The following is a 21,610-nucleotide window of genomic DNA, read 5'->3' on the forward strand; positions in this document are numbered from 1 at the left end:
ACCTGGCTTCTCCAAACATATCCATGGATCAGTGATGGTCAATGGAGCAGATCTGTATTCTTCCAGCTAAGGCTGAAAACCCCTAGGTTGTTTCCTATAGAATGATAGATCAGTGTCCTTCATAATGAAGCCATGATATAAAATGGTTGCTGTCCTGTCTCTGGTCCTTTTGGGATGTATGGATGTCTTGGCAGAATCTCTCTGGCTGTTTCTCTCTCAGTCTCTTTATACAGAGGCCTGTAACCTATTTTTAGACTAAACAAGCATCCCCCATTCAATATTTACATAAAGGGTAAGAATGGAGATGAGATTATTATAGCATTACTTGATTATTTAAATTATTTGCATAGTTTTTCCCTCTCTGCTTTAGAAGTCAACAAACTGGCTCCATAACACAATGCATAATTGGCATATCAGCAAACATCAGTATTGATCAAGGATAAGCGCACAATAAAAGTCAATATTACCGGCTTACACAAACAAAAGTCTGTTTTCTTGACCAACCAAAAATCAACACTTAAATTTGAAAGCCAACATACAGATAACATTCTATTATTCTTCATTTGCTAAAAAATAGTCATCTGGTTAATTAAGATACAATGCTGTATGTCTTCACAATGTCAAAAAAAGAAAAAAGTGTTTTTAAAAATATAAAAAAAAATAAAAGTTCAAATCACCCCCTTTCGCCCCATTCAAACTAAAACAATACAAAGAAAATAAAACATAAACATATTTGGTATCACCGCGTTCAGAATTGCTTGATCTATCAATTTAAAAAAAGAATTAAACCGATCGCTAAACAGCGTAATGAGAAAAAGCCAAAACGCCAGGATTACGTTTTTTTGATCGCTGCAGCATTGCTTTAAAATACAATAACGGGCGATGAAAAGATCGTATCTGCATCCAAATGGTATTCATTAAAAACGTCAGCTCGGCACACAAAAAATAATCCCTCACCCAACCCAAGATCATGAAAAATGGAGATGCGACGGGTATCGGAAAATGGAGCAATTGTTTTATACTTAACCTAATAAAGAGGATATTTTTACTGATAAATATTTGTTTTGGGTCGTTTATTTTCTGTTGGTATTTGGTTTATCCTATAAAACTCCCATATAATATTCTCACCTTGAATTTATCCTATAAAACTCCCATATAATATTCTCACCTTGAATTTATCCTATAAAACTCCCATATAATATTCTCACCTTGAATTTATCCTATAAAACTCCCATATAATATTCTCACCTTGAATTTATCCTATAAAACTCCCATATAATATTCTCACCTTGAATTTATCCTATAAAACTCCCATATAATATTCTCACCTTGAATTTATCCTCTAAAGCTCCCATATAATATTCTCACCTTGAATTTATCCTATAAAACTCCCATATAATATTCTCACCTTGAATTTATCCTATAAAACTCCCATATAATATTCTCACCTTGAATTTATCCTGTAAAACTCCCATATAATATTCTCACCTTGAATTTATCCTATAAAACTCCCATATAATATTCTCACCTTGAATTTATCCTATAAAACTCCCATATAATATTCTCACCTTGAATTTATCCTGTAAAACTCCCATATAATATTCTCACCTTGAATTTATCCTATAAAACTCCCATATAATATTCTCACCTTGAATTTATCCTATAAAACTCCCATATAATATTCTCACCTTGAACTTATCCTATAAAACTCCCATATAATATTCCACCCTTGAACACACGCCGCGTGCATCATGTTTTTGTACAATTTGTGAATAATATATATATAGGTTCTCCTCGTCTGAGTTGATGGCCCACAAAATACGATTTTCCTGTAATTCATTTCTCACACTCTCGGTATAATAATGACTTTTCCCTGTGTGGGATTTTTGATAAAAAGTTTGACAACTAGTTGGACAACCCCTTCTCATTCCTCATGTTTGGTCTTGTTAAAATAAAAACACTTATACAAACCTCCCATGCTGGCACCGTTTCAGTGGTGTTGGCACTTGTGTTCTTGGGTCTCTTTTGAGGTTTTTACGTCATGTGAGCCCTGTGCCCAATCAGCGCTGACGTCACTGTCCCCACCTTCAGACAAATCAAGCATCATGAGGCCGTCAGAGAGCAGCCGCAGCCCTGGCTTCCTGTTCATGTTCAATACGTCCGAAGGAAGGAACAGTGAAGCTGCCGCTGATTGGGTGCAGGGCTCGTGTGATGTGAGAACCTCACATAAGCTCCGGGACAGTGAGTCTCAACACCGCTGAACTGGAGACGGCACGCCAGCGGAGTATGAGTGTTTTTATTTTAACCCCTTCACTACCAAGGGTGGTTTGCACGTTAACTCCCGGGCCAATTTTTACAATTCTGACCACTGTCCTTTTGACGGTGCGCCGTGCGCGCCAAAATCCGAAAAGTTTGATTTTGGCGCGCACGGCGCACAGTCAAAAGTGCGCAGCGCAGGTCAAAGCGCAACTAGCGCACGGCCTGCGCACGATCTGCGCACCCTATGCTAAAGATAGGGTGCGCTGATCGCAGGCGCCGCTGTGCGCTAGGAGGCGGCGCTACAAGCAAGGGGCGGGCACGCCGGGCAGAGAGCCGGCTCGGGGGCGGAGCTACCCCCGGCCGTGCGTGCGCTTAAAAAGCGCTAATGTGAAACCACCCTCAGTAACATTTCCCACATATTTACTTTACATCAGCACAATTTTGGAACCAACATTTTTTTTTGTTAGGAAGTTATAAGGGTTAAAAGTTGACCAGCGATTTCTCATTTTTGCAACACCATTTTATTTTTACGGACCACATCACATTTGAAGTCACTTTGAAGGGTCTATATAATAGAAAATACCCAAAAGTGACACCATTCTAAAAACTGCACCCCTTGAGGTGCTCAAAACCACATTCAAGGAGTTTATTAACCCTTCAAGTGCTTCACAGGAATTTTTTGAATATTTAAAAAAAATGAACATTTAACTTTTTTTCACAAAAAAAATAGTTCAGGTTCAATTTTTTTTATTTTACCAAGGGTAACAGGAGAAATGGGACTGCAAAAATTATTGTGCAATTTGTCCTGAGTACGCTGATACCTGATATGTGGGGGGGAACCAGTTTCGACGCATGGCAGAGCTCAGAAGGGAAGGAGCGCCGTTTGACTTTTAATTTTACTATTTTTTTTAATTTTACTATATTTACTACAATTCAAAATTGGCTGGAATTCAGATTGGACGCCATGTCACGTTTGGAGAGCCCCTGATGTACCTAAACAGTGGAAACCCCCCACAAGTGACCCCATTTTGGAAACTAGACCCCCAAGGAACTTATCTGGATATGTGGTGAGAACTTTGAACCCACAAGGGCTTCACAGAAGTTTATAACGTAGAGCAGTACAATTAAAAAATCATATTTTTCCACAAAATGATCTTTTCACCCCCAATTTTTATTCTCCCAAGGGTAACAGGACCCTAAAAGTTATTGTGCAATTTGTCCTGAGTACGCTGATACCCCATATGTGGGGGTAGACCACTATTTGGGCACATGGCAGAGCTCGGAAGGGAAGCAGCGCCATTTGACGATTTTGGCTGGAATTGAGATCAGACGCCATGTTGCCTTTGGAGAGCCCCTGATTTGCCCAAACAGTGGAAACCCCCAATTCTAACTCCAACCCTAACCCCAACACACCTCTAACCCTAACCCTAGCCCTAACCCTAGCCCTAACCCTAATGGGAAAATGGAAATAAATACATTTTCTTTTAATTTTATTATATTTCCCTAACTAAGGGGGTGATAACGGGGGGTTTGATTTACTATTTATGGCGGTTTTTATGTTTGGCAGCTGTCGCACGCTAAAAGACGCTTTTTATTGTAAAAATAGTTTTTGCATCACCACATATTGAGAGCTATAATTTGTCCATATTTTGACCCACTGAGTCATGTGAGGTCTTATTTTTTGCGGGACGAGTTGACGTTTTTATTGGTACCATTTTCGGGCATGTGACATTTTTTGATCGCTTTTAATTTTGTTTTTTGGGACGCAGAATTTACAAAAACCAGCATTTCATGAATTTCTTTTGGGTGGTGCGTTTACGCCGTTCCGCGTGCGATAAAATTGATAAAGCAGTCTTCTTCTTCGGGTCAGTACGGTTACAGCGATACCCCATTTATGTCGCTTTTTTATGTTTTGGCGGTTTTATGCAATGAAAACAATTTTATATAAAAAATAATTATTTTTGCATCGCTTTATTCTGCGAGCTATAACTTTTTTATTTTTTTGCTGATGATGCTGTATGGTGGCTCGTTTTTTGCGGGACAAGATGACATTTTCAGCGGTACCATGGATATTTATATGCGTCTTTTTGATCGCGTGTTATTGCACTTTTTGTTCGACGGTATGATAATAAATCATTATTTTTTGCTTCATTTTTTATTTTTATTTTTTAAGGGGTTTGCTTAAGGGGTTAACTAATGGGACAGTTTTATAGGGCAGGTCGTTACAGACGCGGCGATACCAAACATGTGTAATTTTTTTAAAATTATTTTTACACTTTTTTTTTTTTTTTACTTTACTACAATGTCCCAGGGGGGACATAACTGTCCTGTGACAGATCGCTGATCTGTCACATCACAGATCGCTGTGACAGATCAGCGATCTGTCACAGGCAGTGTGCAGATTTCCTCCTTGCATGCGCTTTGCAGGCACTGAGGAATCCAGCTTCCTGCAGGCCCTCGGAGGTCCCCGCCGCCATATTGGATCCGGGGACCTGCAGGAAAGGAGACCCCCGTAGCAGCGCTGCACATTGCGCTGCCGTGGGGGTCTCAGGGAAGCACGGAAGCCCCCTCCCTGCCGATGCTTCCCTTTAACCCCCGGTACACCGCTATCGTGTTTGATCGCGGTGTACAAGGGGTTAACGTGTCGGGGGCGGTCCGTGACCGCCCCTGACACATTGTGCCGGGTGTCAGCTATGATAATTAGCTGACACCCAGCCGCGATAAGCGGCGCTCACCATGTGGGCGCCGCTTATCGCTATGACGTAATATTCCGTCCATGGTAATTAGGGCCCAGGGCACATGGACGGAATATTACGTCCAATGAAGGAAAGGGGTTAATGAGGCCAAACATGAGGAATGAGTTCCCTGAGAAAAAAAAAAGATATATATACCGTATTTTTTGGACTATAAGACGCTCGTAGGTTCTAGAGCGGGAAATTAGGGGAAAAAAAATAAAGCAAAAAATGTGGTCAATTCTGTACTTAATACAGTATGCCCTATCTTAGCATATATGGTCCCCTCATCCCCATCCTGATACACATGGCCCCCTCATCCCTATCCTGGCAGGAATGATCACCCTCATCCTTATACTAGTATGCATGGCCCCATCCCTATCCTGGTATTCCGGGTTCCCCATCTCATCCTAGTATGATAGCCCCATTCCTATCCTGGTATGCAGGGCCCCCATCTCATCCTAGTATGTAGGGCCCCATCCCTATTGCCTCCACCCCCATCCTCGCATACATGGCCCCACGAGAAAACATTAAAAAATTTACACTTACCTACCCAGCGCTCCCTCACAGCATCCTGCTCCGGTGCCAGCAACTGCTTTATGATTGTAAGCAGCACATGGCAGGGACGTCATGCATTGCTCACAAGCAGAGCACAGGAGCTGGAGTACTCACTGGGACTGTTCATCGGAGATCACGGAGAGTATTCATTGCTCTTCAGTAGCACGCAGTGTCAGCCACTGGCTTCCTGCTGCTACCGGCGATCATGTGTGCCGCTACTTAAGAGAAATGAATATTCATTGGATTCATTCATTCATCAGGAGACTATTTAATATTGAAGTATATCCAAGCGGAACTAGACGAAGAGAACCCAAAAATCATGTATCATGTTATCCGAAACAGTCAGAAAACTAGCCCCATATTGGCAGACCCCAGACCTCAGACTATATACTGTGTAAGTTTATAAGCCCCTCCAGTGTCAGGAATAGATAGTATGTGATAATACAGTATAATTCTTGTGTTTTCTCCTATAGGGACTGCCCTAGTTTGGTAATGTAACTGCTGTTAATTAGTAGTGCAGACAAATTGTCCTGGACTAAACTCAGTCTTCAGACGGCCCAATATGTACCACTCAGGGAAAACTTACCTGCTCCAAAGATCATTAGCAGCTTCTAACTAATGGCCATGCTGCAGTCTGTCAGGGAATGAGTGCAATATCGGTATAAAGACTAGGGATATGTGCAGTCATAATGTCTGGGAGATCTGTGCCATTATTTAGTATGACTACTGAAATTATCTCTGAAAGGTAAGTGCTCCCTGAGCGGTATAGACTGTATGGTCACATACTATCTATTCCTGACACTGGAGGGGCTTATAAATGTACAAAGTATATAGTTTGAAGTTTGGGGTCGGCTAGCTATTACAAACGAGCAAACATATATTTGAAGCTGCTGGTGCCTATGGAGTCCCTGGAACCTTAAGGTGTAGGATCCTTCAAAGGCTTGCTGTGGTGCATAAACCTACTATTCGGCCACCCCTAAACAGTGCTCACAAGCAGAAACGGTTGCAGTGGGCCCAGACATACATGAAGACTAATTTTCAAACAGTCTTGTTTACTGATGAGTGTCGAGCAACTCTGGATGGTCCAGATGGATGGAGAAGTGGATAGTTGGTGGATGGCCACCATGTCCCAACAAGGCTGCGACATCAGCAAGGAGGTGGAGGAGTCATGTTTTGGGCCTAAATCATAGGGAAACAGCTGGTAGGGCCCTTTAAGGTTCCTGAAGGTGTGAAAATGACCTCTGCAAAGTACCCTGCTCAAAAAATAAAGGGAACACTTAAACAATAGAATATACTGTAACTCCAATTAAATCAAACTTCTGTGTAATCAAACTGTCCACTTAGGCAGCAACACTGATTGACAATTTCACATACTGTTGTGCAAATGGAATAGACAACAGATGGGAATTATCGGCAATTATCAACACACCCTGAATAAAGGAGTGTTTCTGCAGGTGGGGACCACAGACCACATCTCAGTACCAATGCTAAGTTCTGGCTGATGTTTTGGTCACTTTTGAATGTTGGTTGTGCTTTGACACTCGTGGTAGCATGAGACAGACTCTACAACCCACACAAGTGGCTCATGTAGTGCAGCTCATCCAGGATGGCACATCAATGCAAGCTGTGGCAAGGTTTGCTGTGCCTGTCAGCGTAGTGTCCAGAGGCTGGAGGCACTACCAGGAGAAAGGCCAGTACACCAGGAGACATGGAAGGGGCTGTAGGAGGGCAACAACCCAGCAGCAGGACCGCTACCTCAGCCTTTGTGCAAGGAGGAGCAGGAGGAGCACTGCCAGAGCCCTGCAAAATGACCTCCAACAGGCCACAAATGAGCATGTGTCTACACAAATGGTTAGAAACTGACTCCATGAGGATGGTCTGAGTGCCTGACATCCACAGATGGGGTTTGTGCTCACAGCTCAACACTGTGCGGCCCTCCAAAGAAATGCCACCCCACACCATTACTGACCCATTGCGAAACCGGTCATGCTGAAGGATGTTGCAGGCAGATCGCTCTCTACGGCACCTCCAGACTCTGCCATGTCTGTCACATGTGCTCAGTGTGAACCTGCTTTCATCTGTGAAGAGCACAGGGCACCAGTGGTGGATTTGCCAATCCTGGTGTTCTGAGGCAAATGCCAAGCGTCCTGCACGGTGTTGGGCTGTGAGCACAACCCCCATCTGTAGATGTCGGGCACTCAGACCATCCTCATGGAGTGGGTTTTTAACCGTTTGTGCAGACACATGCACATTTGTGGCCTGCTGGAGGTCATTTTGCAGGGCTCTGGCAGTGCTCCTCCTGTTCCTCCTTGCACAAAGGCTGAGGTAACAGTCCTGCAGCTGGGTTGTTGCCCTCCTACGGCACCCTCCACATCTCCTGGTGTACTGGCCTGTCTCCTGGTAGTGCCTTCAGCTTCTGGACACTATACTGACAGACACAGCAAACCTTCTTGCCACAGCTCGCATTGATGTGCCATCCTGGATGAGCTGCACTACCTGAGCCACTTGTGTGGGTTGTAGAGTCCATCTCATGTTACCACGAGTGTGAAAGCACAACCAACATTCAAAAGTGACCAAAACATCAGCCAGAAAGCATTGATACTAAGATGTGGTCTGTGGTCCCCACCTGCAGAACCACTCCTTTATTGAGGGTGTCTTGATAATTGCCAATAATTTCCATCTGTTGTCTATTCCATTTGCACAAAGCATGTGAAATTGATTGTCAATCAGTTTTTCTTCCTAAGTGCACAGTTTGATTTTACAGAAGTTTGATTTACTTGGAGTTATATTCTGTTGTTTAAGTGTTCCCTTTATTTTTCTGAGCAGTGTATATACTTTGTAAGTTTATAGGCCACTCCAGTATCAGGAATAGATAGTATGTGAAAATACCGTATATACCGCTCAGGGAAAAATGAGGATGAATGAACTCATGGAGATCAACATCCAACACTGCGGAGACACCATCACATGTTTCTCCAACGCAGTGATTCTAGAGCAATGCCCCCATCCCTTATGGGAAATGTGTAAAACATGCAAAACACAAGCCGCGGAGACACCATGACATGTTTCTCAACGCAAGCAATGACTAGCCAGGTCTTTCCCCGGGAAGTTTCCTACTCCACACTGATGAGGGGCAATACCCCGAAACAGCTGTCTGTGGATACCATGTTTTGGCATAGGAGACTGCCCTTCACGTGGTTGTTCCTTCCCGGGGAAAGAACTGGCTAGTCATTGCTTGCGTTGAGAAACATGTGATGGTGTCTCCGCGGCTTGTTTTGCATGTTATACCGCTCAGGGAACACTTTACTTTCATAGATAATTTCCATATTCATACTTAATAATGGCACAGATCTCCCAGACATTATGATTGCACATATCCATAGTCTTTATAACGATATTGCACTCATTCCCTGACAGACCGCAGCATGGCCATTAGTTAGAAGCTGCTAATGATCTTTGGAGCAGGTAAGTTTTCCCTGAGTGGTACATATTGGGCCGTCTGAAGACTGAGTTTTGTCTAGGACAATTTGTCTGCACTACTAATTAACAGCAGTTACATTACCAAACTAGGGCAGTCCCTATAAGAGAAAAACACAAGAATTATACTGTATTTTCACATACTATCTATTCCTGACACTGGAGGGGCTTATAAACTTACACAGTACATAGTTTGAGGTCTGGGATCTGCCAATATGGGGCTAGTTTTCTGACTTCGAATAACATGATACATGATTTTAGTTTTTTTTGTCTAGTCTTGCTTGAATATAGGTCAATATTAAATAGTCTCCTGATGAGTCGCCTTTGGTGAGGATGATGAAACCCGTAGAAATTAGAGGCTTGGAGAGTGAGTGTGTATACATCACCTCACTCTATATACTGAGATGTGGGGTATATGCTTTTTCTATTGGTCACATACTGACTACCCTTCAGGGCGTGAAATATGGGTATAGTTATACATTTGGAATTAATAAAGTTTAGTTTTATCCTTTTTTTAAGCAAACATGAGGAATGACAAGCGGCAACCCATTTAAGAAGATTCAATTTTGGTTAAAACTATTCCAACATTATGAACATAAAAAAGGCTTCTCCCCTATGTGACGTCTCTGATATTTATTAACAGTTGATTTCCAAGTAAAATATTTCCCACATTTAGAAAATTAAAAAGGCTTCTCCCCTGTGTGACTGCTCTGATGTCTAACAAGAAGCGCTCTCCGGTTAAAATATTTCCCACATTCTGAACAGGAAAAAGGCTTCTCCCCTGTGTGAGTTCTTTGGTGTTCATCAAGATTCCCTCTCCGGTTAAAACATTTCCCACATTCTGAGCATGAAAAAGGCTTCTCTCCTGTGTGAGTTCTATGGTGATCATCCAAATTTTGCTTCCAGTTAAAACATTTCCCACATTCTGAACATTTAAAAGGCTTCTCCCCCCGTGTGAGTTCTATGGTGATTAACCAAATCTGTTTTCCAGATAAAGCATTTCCCACATTCTGAACATGAAAGAGGCTTCTGCCCTGTGTGAGTTCTATGGTGAGCAACCAAATGTGATTTCTCTTTAAAACATTTCCCACATTCTGAACAGGAAAAAAGCTTCTCCCCTGTGTGAGTTCTATGGTGAGCAACAAGAATCACTTTCCGGCTAAAACATTTCCCACATTCTGAACAGGAAAAAGGCTTCTCCCCTGTGTGAGTTCTATGGTGATTAACCAATTGTGATTTCTCATTAAAACATTTCCCACATTCTGAACAGGAAAAAGGCTTCTCCCCTGTGTGCGTTCTATGGTGTGTAACAAAATGAGATTTCTCATTAAAACATTTCCCACATTCTGAACATGAAAAAGGCTTCTCCCCTGTGTGAGTTCTCTGATGGGTAACAAAATGTGATTTCTGTGCAAAACATTTCCCACATTCTAAACATGAAAAAGGTTTCTCCCCTGTGTGAGTTCTCTGATGGGTAACAAAATGTGATTTCTGTGCAAAACATTTCCCACATTCTAAACATGAAAAAGGTTTCTCCCCTGTGTGAGTTCTATGGTGAGTAACAAGCAATGATTTACGTGCAAAACATTTCCCACATGTTGAACAGGAAAAAGGCTTCTCTCCTGTGTGAACTCTATGGTGTTCATCAAGACTCACATTCTTTTTAAAACATTTCCCACATTCTGAACATGAAAAAGGCTTCTCCCCTGTGTGAGTTCTATGGTGAGCAACAAGCAGTGATTTATGTGCAAAACATTTCCCACATTCTGAACATGAAAATGGCTTCTTTGCTAAAGGAGCAGTTTGGTTTTTATTGCCTCTTTTGTGACTTTGATTTTCCTTAGTAGTCAGTAATGAATCAGAAGATGGGACCTGTTTCATAGGATCAGATGACAGATCTTTGCTGTGAATGTTTGATGATATATCTGGAGTAATAGCAATCATTTCAGTTGTATCTTGTAGGATCTCAAGATCATCAGATTTAAAAATTGAAGATATCAGCTGTCCCTCTGATCTCCTGATACAGTCATCTGCTAAGATAAAAAAACATTTTTTTTAAAATAAAATATCCTTGAGTTTTATATTTTTGAACACTTCTACTTACACTGTCCATTATTTACCAAGACAATGACAGCTCACAGTCTAATAGAAAACCTTGTTGGATGAACCAGTAGTGTGTGGTGTCCAACTGTTTGTTCATTCTGCCTCCCAAATATCGAATAAAACGAAACCAATCAATGTTATGCAGGCAAAAATAATACCAATTCTCATCTCACAAAAAACAAGTCCCCACTCAGGTCCATCATTTGTCAATAGAAAAACAGATAAGGCAGGTTAGGGTTATTCCTATAATTAGGGTTACTGTTAGGCTAAAGTTAGGATTAGGCTAAAAAATTAGGCTTTTCTCAATTGTCTCCCCAATAATTGGGTCATGTCACATCAGTCATGTCAGAGTTTTCTTTTTCCGGAAAAAAATAAATAAATTAAAATGAATAAAATGTCCCGTCAGTATTATAGTGCAGAGGAGGCTTATGCACTTTTATGGTCTGACAGTGAAGAAAGTGCAGTGTCAGATGGCGATGTGGATTTCGAGGGCTTTAGTAGCAGAGACAGTGATAGCTCAGAAATGAGCAGTGATTCTGGTCCATCCTCACACACAAGGACCAGTACAACAAGAAGGAAAAATAGAGCTTCTGGAGAAATGTCTCCAACTCAGGGAACAATGCCCAGTACTAGCGCTGTCCCTAGTGCTCGTGAATTGGCGCACACCAATGTCCAAGGGGCTTTGCCTCTTGATGTAGCATTTCCCAGATGGGAGGCTTCGGATTTGGCTACTCCATTCATCTCTAATTATAATGCCATTCCTGGTATAAATGTGGAAGTGGAAAATTTTGGACTAATTATATTTATTAATTTGTTTCTGACAGATAGCTTGCTAGCGCATATTGTCCTACAAATTTATATGCGACAGAGGCTACTGGACAGGGGCCGCTGGTGTCATTTTGCTGTCTGTAATTTTTTTCTAAGTCTCACAATAGCCACAATATTATAGGCATTATCAACAATAATATCAATGCTATTATATGCATTGTGTAATAATGGGGGGCAGGTCAGTGAGGGGTCAGCGACCTGTCATAAGCCAATACAGATGAATATGTAATCAGAGCACCATATAAAGCCCCGCCCACAGCCCCACCCACAGCCCCGCCCCAGAGCACGAGAATGTCATTAACTGAAAACTACAAATACAGATTACACAACAGTAAACCCGAGTTGCCCTCATTTATGGTGGACCATTGGAGCTACTATGGATCCTGAGCAGAAGATTAGAGAAAATAATATTGCTCCCCATTTCAGGAGAGATTGTGCAGTAATCTGAATTCCTTAGGATCAGAAACAATGTAATTTATGATGTGGAGTGACTCCATGACACCAGGGCTGGAGCCAACACATATCCTGCAGGCGGGAATAAATGTATATTACAGCCCTCAGCCACGCACAGCTTAGAGATCTATCATGGCACAGGCGGAATGTTTGTCCTGGAGAATATCACAATCCTCCTTGAAGTTAGTTGGTTTTAATACAAATTGAAAAGTCAGGATAAAGGGAAACTCTGCTGTTATTGGACAGAAATCCACACTTGGCCTCACTGCACATTTACTGTTGTCGCTCATAAAAGGGAAGTTTGGCCAGAAAGACTGGACCTGGTCTTGTAGGGACCATGAGACATTCAGCAGCACAGAAGGGAGAGAAGAGTCATCCGATAAGATCTCAGGGATCTAGGAAGCCAACAGCATCATTACCCTCCGCTTTCTCTTACAGGCCCAGCATAAGATTTTTCTTCAAGTGATTTTCTATCTTGTCAGCACATTCTACGTACGCTGTCATTTGGCTTTATAGTTACAGATCTGGGCAGGTAACGGTCAGCATCTTCTAATGTGAAGGAGAGAATGGCTAATGAAATCAATTATTAAACCTTATATAAGTCAGTTCACATATGGGGTGCCAAGATGGCGTCTGTGTCTTCAGACAACACCCTGGAAGGAATCCTTGGAACGCAGAAGCTGAGATACTGGATACCAAATATGGAAGTGAAGCTGAAATGGACCTATCATAGACTGACACTGGCTACTCAGAAGATTGTGTGACACCCATTTCCTGTCTCTTTGTCTTGAGAATAAACTTCAGTTGTGTGCAAGCCTTTGCTGAGAAAGGAGTAGACATCTAACTCTCTGTTCGGTGTGACTCTTTAAGCGCGCACTCAGCCTATATTAGGTTAGGAACAAACAATCATATAGATCTCGCTTTAAGGGATCACCCTCACACTAATCCCAGGGGGTAGGTGGATCCTCCAGGTCGTAAGTTCTATAGAAAAGGGCTTTCAATGCCCAAAGAAATTTGAACAGTTTTAGGTGGAGGAGAATGTTGTGGTCTAGAGGCAAAGTGGTGACCATGGTAATACGGCCGGACTACACCACCTATAAAGCAGCCACAGCCGGTGACTGAGAGGAATCTGTGACTTCTCTGCATTCAGTGGTTCCTACTCACCTTGGTAGTTATATGTGGGAATCTCCTCTTTACACCACTCATCATCTCTCACATATGTCTCTGTAGTATTAATATGGGTCAGATCTTCACCCTGAAACAAATATTGTAAAAGTCACTAACAGATGGAGAAGTCCCATCTATGATCAGCTGTAATCCTGCCATCTCCACCGTTCTCATTACACAAGTATAAAACATATAATACTGGTGGATAAAACAAGACTGAGCACAAGACCTTCACAGCCGTCTACACATCATAGGGGAGATCTCCTGACACCTTCTCTCCATCTACCTGATGATCCTGAGGAACATTGGGATCTTCTTGCTTACAGTCCTGTGGAAGAAGAGGACGGGGACATCTCTCTGGTGTTGTCCTCTTACTGGATAGATCTGGAGGAAACACATACAGGGACTGAATTCATTCTCTACATACAGATAATTATAGGCCGTGTGTATTTAGTCCTATTTATTACCTGGAGATGTGAGGGGCTGGGGAACCTCCATTATGACGTTCTTGTACAGATCGCTGTGTCCTTCTAAATACTCCCACTCCTCCATGGAGAAATAGAGAGCGACATCCTGACACCTTATAGGAACCTGACACATACAATGATACCATCATCCCCCGATCCCTTCATAGTGTTACTGTATAATGTCCCAGCATTCCCAGCAGTGTCACCTCTCCAGTCAGCAGCTCAATCATCTTGTAGGTGAGTTCTAGGATCTTCTGATCATTGATGTCCTCATGGATCAGGGGGTGAGGTGGAGGCCCCGTGATTGGGCTCAGGGGTCTTCCCCATCCCTCAGACACAGGGTCCTGACAGCGATCACTAGAGGTGTTCTTCACCACTGTGTAATCCTGGTTATGGAGAGACACATTAATAAATCTCACTACAGACATTTCCAGAGTCCTCACCTCTCCAGTTCTGTCCATCTGTTATTCCCATAGATAAGAATGATGTAATGTGACGTCATCAGAATCTCTCACCTCTCCAGTGAGATGGAAGAGGATCTCTAGGGTGAGGTGTAACATCCTCTCCGCCATCTTGTCTCTGCCCATATCCATCCTTGATGGGTAAATCCGGAAAATTCTCTTTTGTAGAAGATCTTCACTGAGAGGATCCGATATTGTAGAGACCTGAATGAGAAGAAGATGATCCGATGTAACATCATAAGAATCCTGTGTAATAATACAATTACTGGAGATAATAAGAGAAACATATGAGGAGATTTATTATCTTACAGGGTTTAGTTTTCTCCCCTGACATCTACTAATAAAACCTATATATTTAGGCCACAGACAACAAGCAGTTTCCTCCTCGGAGTCGGCAGCTGAACACGTTCCTCATAGACTCATCTTCCACAAAGCTAATTCTCCTCTCATTACCGACACTGGAATCGGCATTAGCAATACTGCAGGAGATATTCATTACACGTGACATGAGAAATAACTCCTTCATGATGAGGACGACATCTTCATCTTCTACTGCGGCTCTAGAGACAGATGTGGCCAGAGTCGGTCACTGCCTCCATCTCCACCGGCCGTCTATATGAAGGTTTCCCGTCTTCCCCGCACTGGAATCTTCTATCATGTTAGATCTCAGCTCTGAGTCACACACAGAAGTTTGAGGCTTTTAGAAAAGATTTTTTGTTTCCACAATTACAACGGACAGAAATGATCTGATCCCAAAGTCTCCATGTACAGTGATTTATGGGGATTATTTCTGGCCGTAGGCTTTCCTATATTACAAGAAAAACTCCAGAAAAAGCCGATATTAAAATGTTTCTAATGAAAATTGGCTCCAACAATTCTTGTAAGAAGAAAAAAAATATGTAAAAAGCAGAAGACACATTTTATAAATTTTAATGTGAAACATTTATTAAAAGAAATGAATCTTTTTGGGCCCCAGAACATAGACGTACACCACAGGGACGGCACAGGTGAGGCTGCAACAAAACCCTGAAAAGCAAACATGGCATCTAAGAAGGTGTGACAGAGTTTGGCTGAATGCCCCCCGCCTCCAAGTACTCGATAGTATGGGGCGGCCTAGTTACTACGATACGTACATGCCTAATAATGGGGTCTGGGCTGCAATGTATGAAGGTCTATTAGGCCGGGCCAGAGGCAGCGTCCAATAAGTTACCTTATAACCCCCCATACACATTAGACTAAAGTTCCATGAAAGCACTGATTTCGGGGGGTTTGGCCGACCATATAATGTATTTGGGGGCCTCCCGACAGATGATGTTAGGGCAGAGAAGGATCTGGCATCCTGAATTTCAGTGGATAATCTGTTTGTTCTTCCTGTAGATAATCCTCCTCTAGAGGAGTCTGGAGGCGACTCTCTCATACAGACCACAGGAAAGCTGGAATATTTGTGTGTATGGGGGAGTCGGGAGAGATCGCCGTCTGCCAAATGACCGTTCAGCCAACTCTGATCTCATGTGTATGGGGCCGTTAGTATTACACTGACAGGCAGTGATGATACACGGCACTACAGGAGTACAGGGCATCACCGGAGCCATCAGAGGCTTGTATGTTGTGTGATCGCACTGATCAGAGGGGTTTAAAAAAGGTTTAAAGGGGGAAAATATCACAGTTTCAGCAACAAGAAATATCCATCACTATATGGAAAGCAGAGTCACTGCACAATGTTAGTTACGTCACGTCCATAACTACTTTATTATGCTCTATTATCCTGTATACAGTGGAGTAGACAGAAATCACAGATCCCACAGCAATAGCTGGAATTGGGCCCTCCAACATAATGGAAAAAAAATCTATTTATCTATCTCTCTATCTATATACATGGTTCAAAAAAATAAAGGGAACACTTAAACAACAGAATATAACTCAAAGTAAATCAAACTTCTGTGAAATCAAACTGTCCACTTAGGAAGCAACACTGATTGACAATCAATTTCACATGCTGTTGTGCAATTGGAATAGACAACAGATGGAAATTATTGGCAATTATCAAGACACCCTCAATAAAGGAGTGGTTCTGCAGGTGGGGACCACAGATCACATCTCAGTACCAATGCTTTCTGGCTGATGTTTTGGTCACTTTTGAATGTTGGTTGTGCTTTCACACTTGTGGTAACATGAGACGGGCCCTACAACCCACACAAGTGGCTCAGGTAGTGCAGCTCATCCAGGATGGCACATCAATGCGAGCTTTGGCAAGAAAGTTTGCTGTGTCTGTCAGCGTAGTGTCCAGAGGCTGGAGGCACTACCAGGAGACAGGCCAGTACACCAGGAAATGTGGAGGGGGTCGTATGAAGGCATCAACCCAGCAGCAGGACCGCTACCTCAACCTTTAAGCAAGGAGGAACAGGAGGAACACTGCCAGAGCCCTGCAAAATGATCTTCAGCAGGCCACAAATGTTCATGTGTCTGCACAAACGGTTAGAAACTGACTCCATGAGGATGGTCTGAGGGCCCGACGTCCACAGATGGGGGTTGTACTCATAGCCCAACACCGTACAGGACGCTTGGCATTTGCCACAGAACACCAGGATTGGCAAATTCACCACTGGCGCCCTGTGCTCTTCACAGATGGAAGCAGGTTCACACTGAGCACATGTGACAGACGTGACAGAGTCTGGAGACGCCGTGGAGAGCGATCTGCTGCCTGCAACATCCTTCAGCATGACCGGTTTGGCAGTGGTCAGTAATGGTGTGGGGTGGCATTTCTTTGGAGGCCGCACGATGTTGGGCTGTGAGCACAACCCCCATGGAGACACAATTGTGCCTTTACCTGGAGATAAATTCCCAGTGGGGGCAATTTCCAAAATGCAATAACTTAAGTGGGGAATTCAGCTCTTTTCACACTTAAGGGATCTGTATATGGAGTCTACAAACTACAGTGGGGAAATAAGGATTTGTTACGCTGCCGATTTTGGGGCTAAAGTCACATTTTTGTGAGGAAATAAAGTAAAATTGTCATTTTTTCCTTCCACATTGCTTAAATTCCTGTCACACTATCCGAATTCAGATATTGTCCTGTCAGAAAGGAGAATACAGGGAGCGAAAGGGTTAATAGGACTCACAGGAGGAACCTGCCCAGAAAGCAGAAGATCCAGGAGTGTCCACCACATATATGACTGCTCTGTGCACAGGACCTGTGATGAGGTCACAGGAGGGGAGGAGTCAGGGGTCACATGATCAGGGGCCTCAGTGTGTGCAGGACTCAGTGTGCTGGAGCGCTCCCGATAATCAGCTGCGTGTGTCGCGCTGTGTGATAGTCACAGCACCTGCATGGAGGGCGACACATGCAGCTGATTATCGGGAGCGCTCCAGGGATCCGGGGTCCCGATGCAGCTATTCGGTAAGTGATATTAGCCAATAACAACTTCTCCGACGATATTCGCTCATCTCTAGTAATAACAGCTCAAAGACATTCACCAAACTTTTCATTAAGTTTAATAACAAGACCCTATTAAATATTGAGCACCAGCGGGATGAAGCATTGACAGCGGCATGTAAAAGTGTGGGCGCCCCTGGTCAAAATGACCGTTATTGTGAGCAGCAGTAACATGAAGATGAAATGATCTCTAAAAGGCCGAACCTCTAAGATCACACATGGCCTTTGTATTTTAGGCAAAAATAATAAAACACATATATATATATATGTATATCTAATATATAAAGCTCAAAGTGTGTATGTATGTACTGTATTTATGTATGTATGTGTGTATGTCCGGGATTGGCATCCGCACCGTCGCAGCTACAGCCACAAAATTTGGCACAGTCACACATCTGGACCCCGAGAGCGTCCTAAGCTATGTTGTGAGGCGAAACAATTTTGCCCCATCTACATAATGGGGAAAAAGTGTGTGCGGATCAAGCCCCACCCCTCATTATGATGTCATAATGGTTGACTACGGAATGGAGGATGTGTGATGGGTATATGGACACTGGACTATGGGATGGAGGATATGTATGATGGGTATATGGGCACTGGACTATGGAATGGAGAATATGTGTGATAGGTATATGGGCACGGGACTATGGGATGGAGGATATGTATGATGGATATATATGGGCACTCGACTATGGGATGGAGGATATGTGTGATGGGTATATGGGCATGGGACTATGGGATGGAGGATATGTATGATGGATATATATGGGCACTCGACTATGGGATGGAGGATATGTATGATGGGTATATGGGCATGGGACTATGGGATGGAGGATATGTGTGATGGGTATATGGGTACTCGACTATGGGATGGAGGATACGTATGATGGGTATATGGGCACTGGACTATAGAATGGAGAATATGTGTGATAGGTATATGGGCACGGGACTATGGGATGGAGGATATGTATGATGGATATATATGGGCACTCGACTATGGGATGGAGGATATGTATGATGGGTATATGGGCATGGGACTATAGGATGGAGGATATGTATGATGGATATATATGGGCACTCGACTATGGGATGGAGGATATGTGTGATGGGTATATGGGCATGGGACTATGGGATGGAGGATATGTATGATGGGTATATGGGCACTCGACTATGGTATGGTGGATATGTATGATGGGTATATGGGCATGGGACTATAGGATGGAGGATATGTGATGGGTATATGGGCACAGGACTATGGGATGGAGGATATGTATGATGGGTATATGGGCATGGGCCTATGGGATGGAGGATATGTATGACGGGTATATGGCCATGGGACTATGGGATGGAAGATGTGTGATGGGTATATGGGCACTGGACTATGGGATGGTGGATATGTATGATGGGTATATGGGCACGGGCCTATGGGATGGAGGATATGTATGACGGGTATATGGCCATGGGACTATGGGATGGAAGATGTGTGATGGGTATATGGGCACTGGACTATGGGATGGAGGATATGTATGATGGGTATATGGGCATGGGACTATAGGATGGAGGATATGTATGATGGATATATATGGGCACTCGACTATGGGATGGAGGATATGTGTGATGGGTATATGGGCATGGGACTATAGGATGGAGGATATGTATGATGGATATATATGGGCACTCGACTATGGGATGGAGGATATGTGTGATGGGTATATGGGCATGGGACTATGGGATGGAGGATATGTATGATGGGTATATGGGCACTCGACTATGGTATGGTGGATATGTATGATGGGTATATGGGCATGGGACTATAGGATGGAGGATGTGTGATGGGTATATGGGCATGGGACTATGGGATGGAGGATGTATGACGGGTATATGAGCACGGGACTATGGGATGGAGGATATGTATGATGAGTGTATGGGCATGGGACTATGGAATGGAGAATATGTGTGATGGGTATATGGGCATGGGACTATAGGATGGAGGATATGTATGATGGGTATATGGGCACGGGACTATAGGATGGAGGATATGTATGATGGGTATATGGGTACTCGACTATGGGATGGAGGATATGTGTGATGGGTATATGGGCATGGGACTATGGGATGGAGGATATGTATGATGGGTATATGGGCACTCGACTATGGTATGGTGGATATGTATGATGGGTATATGGGCATGGGACTATAGGATGGAGGATGTGTGATGGGTATATGGGCATGGGACTATGGGATGGAGGATGTATGACGGGTATATGAGCACGGGACTATGGGATGGAGGATATGTATGATGAGTGTATGGGCATGGGACTATGGAATGGAGAATATGTGTGATGGGTATATGGGCATGGGACTATAGGATGGAGGATATGTATGATGGGTATATGGGCACGGGACTATAGGATGGAGGATATGTATGATGGGTATATGGGCACTCGACTATGGGATGGAGGATATGTGTGATGGGTATATGGGCATGGGACTATAGGATGGAGGATGTGTGATGGGTATATGGGCATGGGACTATGGGATGGAGGATGTATGACGGGTATATGGGCACGGGACTATGGGATGGAGGATATGTATGATGGGTGTATGGGCATAGGACTATGGGATGGAGGATAATTATAATTTGTTATAACTAACCACAGTTAGTTACTATGCCCGGGCAGCGCCGGGCTCTTCAGCTAGTATATATATATATATATATATATATATATATATATAGACTTTTTTACAATTTCATAATTGCAAAAAGGAAAAAGGGGCGATGCAAAACTTTGGGCACCTTTAGAGATTTGTGTACTGAGATAATTTTGATCAAGATTTCACACCTTAATTAGCTTGTTAGGGTTATGGTGAGATCACATGGAGTCCAGGAGCTACAGTCTGAGGAAAGGGCTAAAAAGCCTTCACTAGACCCCTGTACAGCTGTATAATGAGGCCCAGGATTTATAGTGAAGGGAGAGGAGTGAGGGCCTGATCCCAGGAGCTACAGTCTAAGGAAAGGGCTAAAAAGCCTTCACTGGACCCCTGTACAGCTGTATAATGAGGCCCAGGCTTTATAGTGAAGGGAGAGGAGTGAGGGCCTGTTCCCAGGAGCTACAGTCTGAGGAGAGGGCTAAAAAGCCTTCACTAGACCCCTGTACAGCTGTATAATGAGGCCCAGGCTTTATAGTGAAGGGACAGGAGTGAGGGCCTGTTCCCAGGAGCTACAGTCTGAGGAAAGGGCTAAAAAGCCTTCACTAGACCACTGTACAGCTGTATAATGAGGCCCAGACTTTATAGTGAAGGGACCGGAGTGAGGGCCTGCTCCCAGGAGCTACAGTCTGAGGAAAGGGCTAAAAAGCCTTCACTAGACCCCTGTACAGCTGTATAATGAGGCCCAGGCTTTATAGTGAAGGGACAGGAGTGAGGGCCTGTTCCCAGGAGCTACAGACTGAGGAAAGGGCTAAAACTCTTCACTGGACCCCTGTACAGCTGTATAATGAGGCCCAGGCTTTATAGTGAAGGGACAGGAGTGAGGGCCTGTTCCCAGGAGCTACAGTCTGAGGAAAGGGCTAAAAAGCCTTCACTAGACCCCTGTACAGCTGTATAATGAGGCCCAGGCTTTACAGTGAAGGGACAGGAGTGAGGGCCTGCTCCCAGGAGCTACAGACTGAG

The 21,610-nt window shown here is 43.4% G+C and overlaps 1 protein-coding gene across 1 annotated transcript in view; it reads right to left on the reverse strand.

The window, feature by feature from the left end:
* Positions 1-21,610, reverse strand: part of LOC141060255 (uncharacterized) — a 288,426-nt gene that overhangs the window by 78,979 nt on the left and 187,837 nt on the right. Inside the window, exon 4 of the mRNA XM_073556481.1 lies at positions 14,045-14,168. Within this exon, the coding sequence (XP_073412582.1) occupies positions 14,045-14,168 (124 nt within the window). The remainder of the gene's footprint in view (positions 1-14,044; positions 14,169-21,610) is intronic.

This window comes from Dendrobates tinctorius, unplaced genomic scaffold, assembly GCF_039654945.1.
Source record: "Dendrobates tinctorius isolate UK_male_01 unplaced genomic scaffold, ASM3965494v1 ptg000233l, whole genome shotgun sequence".
In the NCBI taxonomy this organism is placed as follows: domain Eukaryota; kingdom Metazoa; phylum Chordata; class Amphibia; order Anura; family Dendrobatidae; genus Dendrobates; species Dendrobates tinctorius.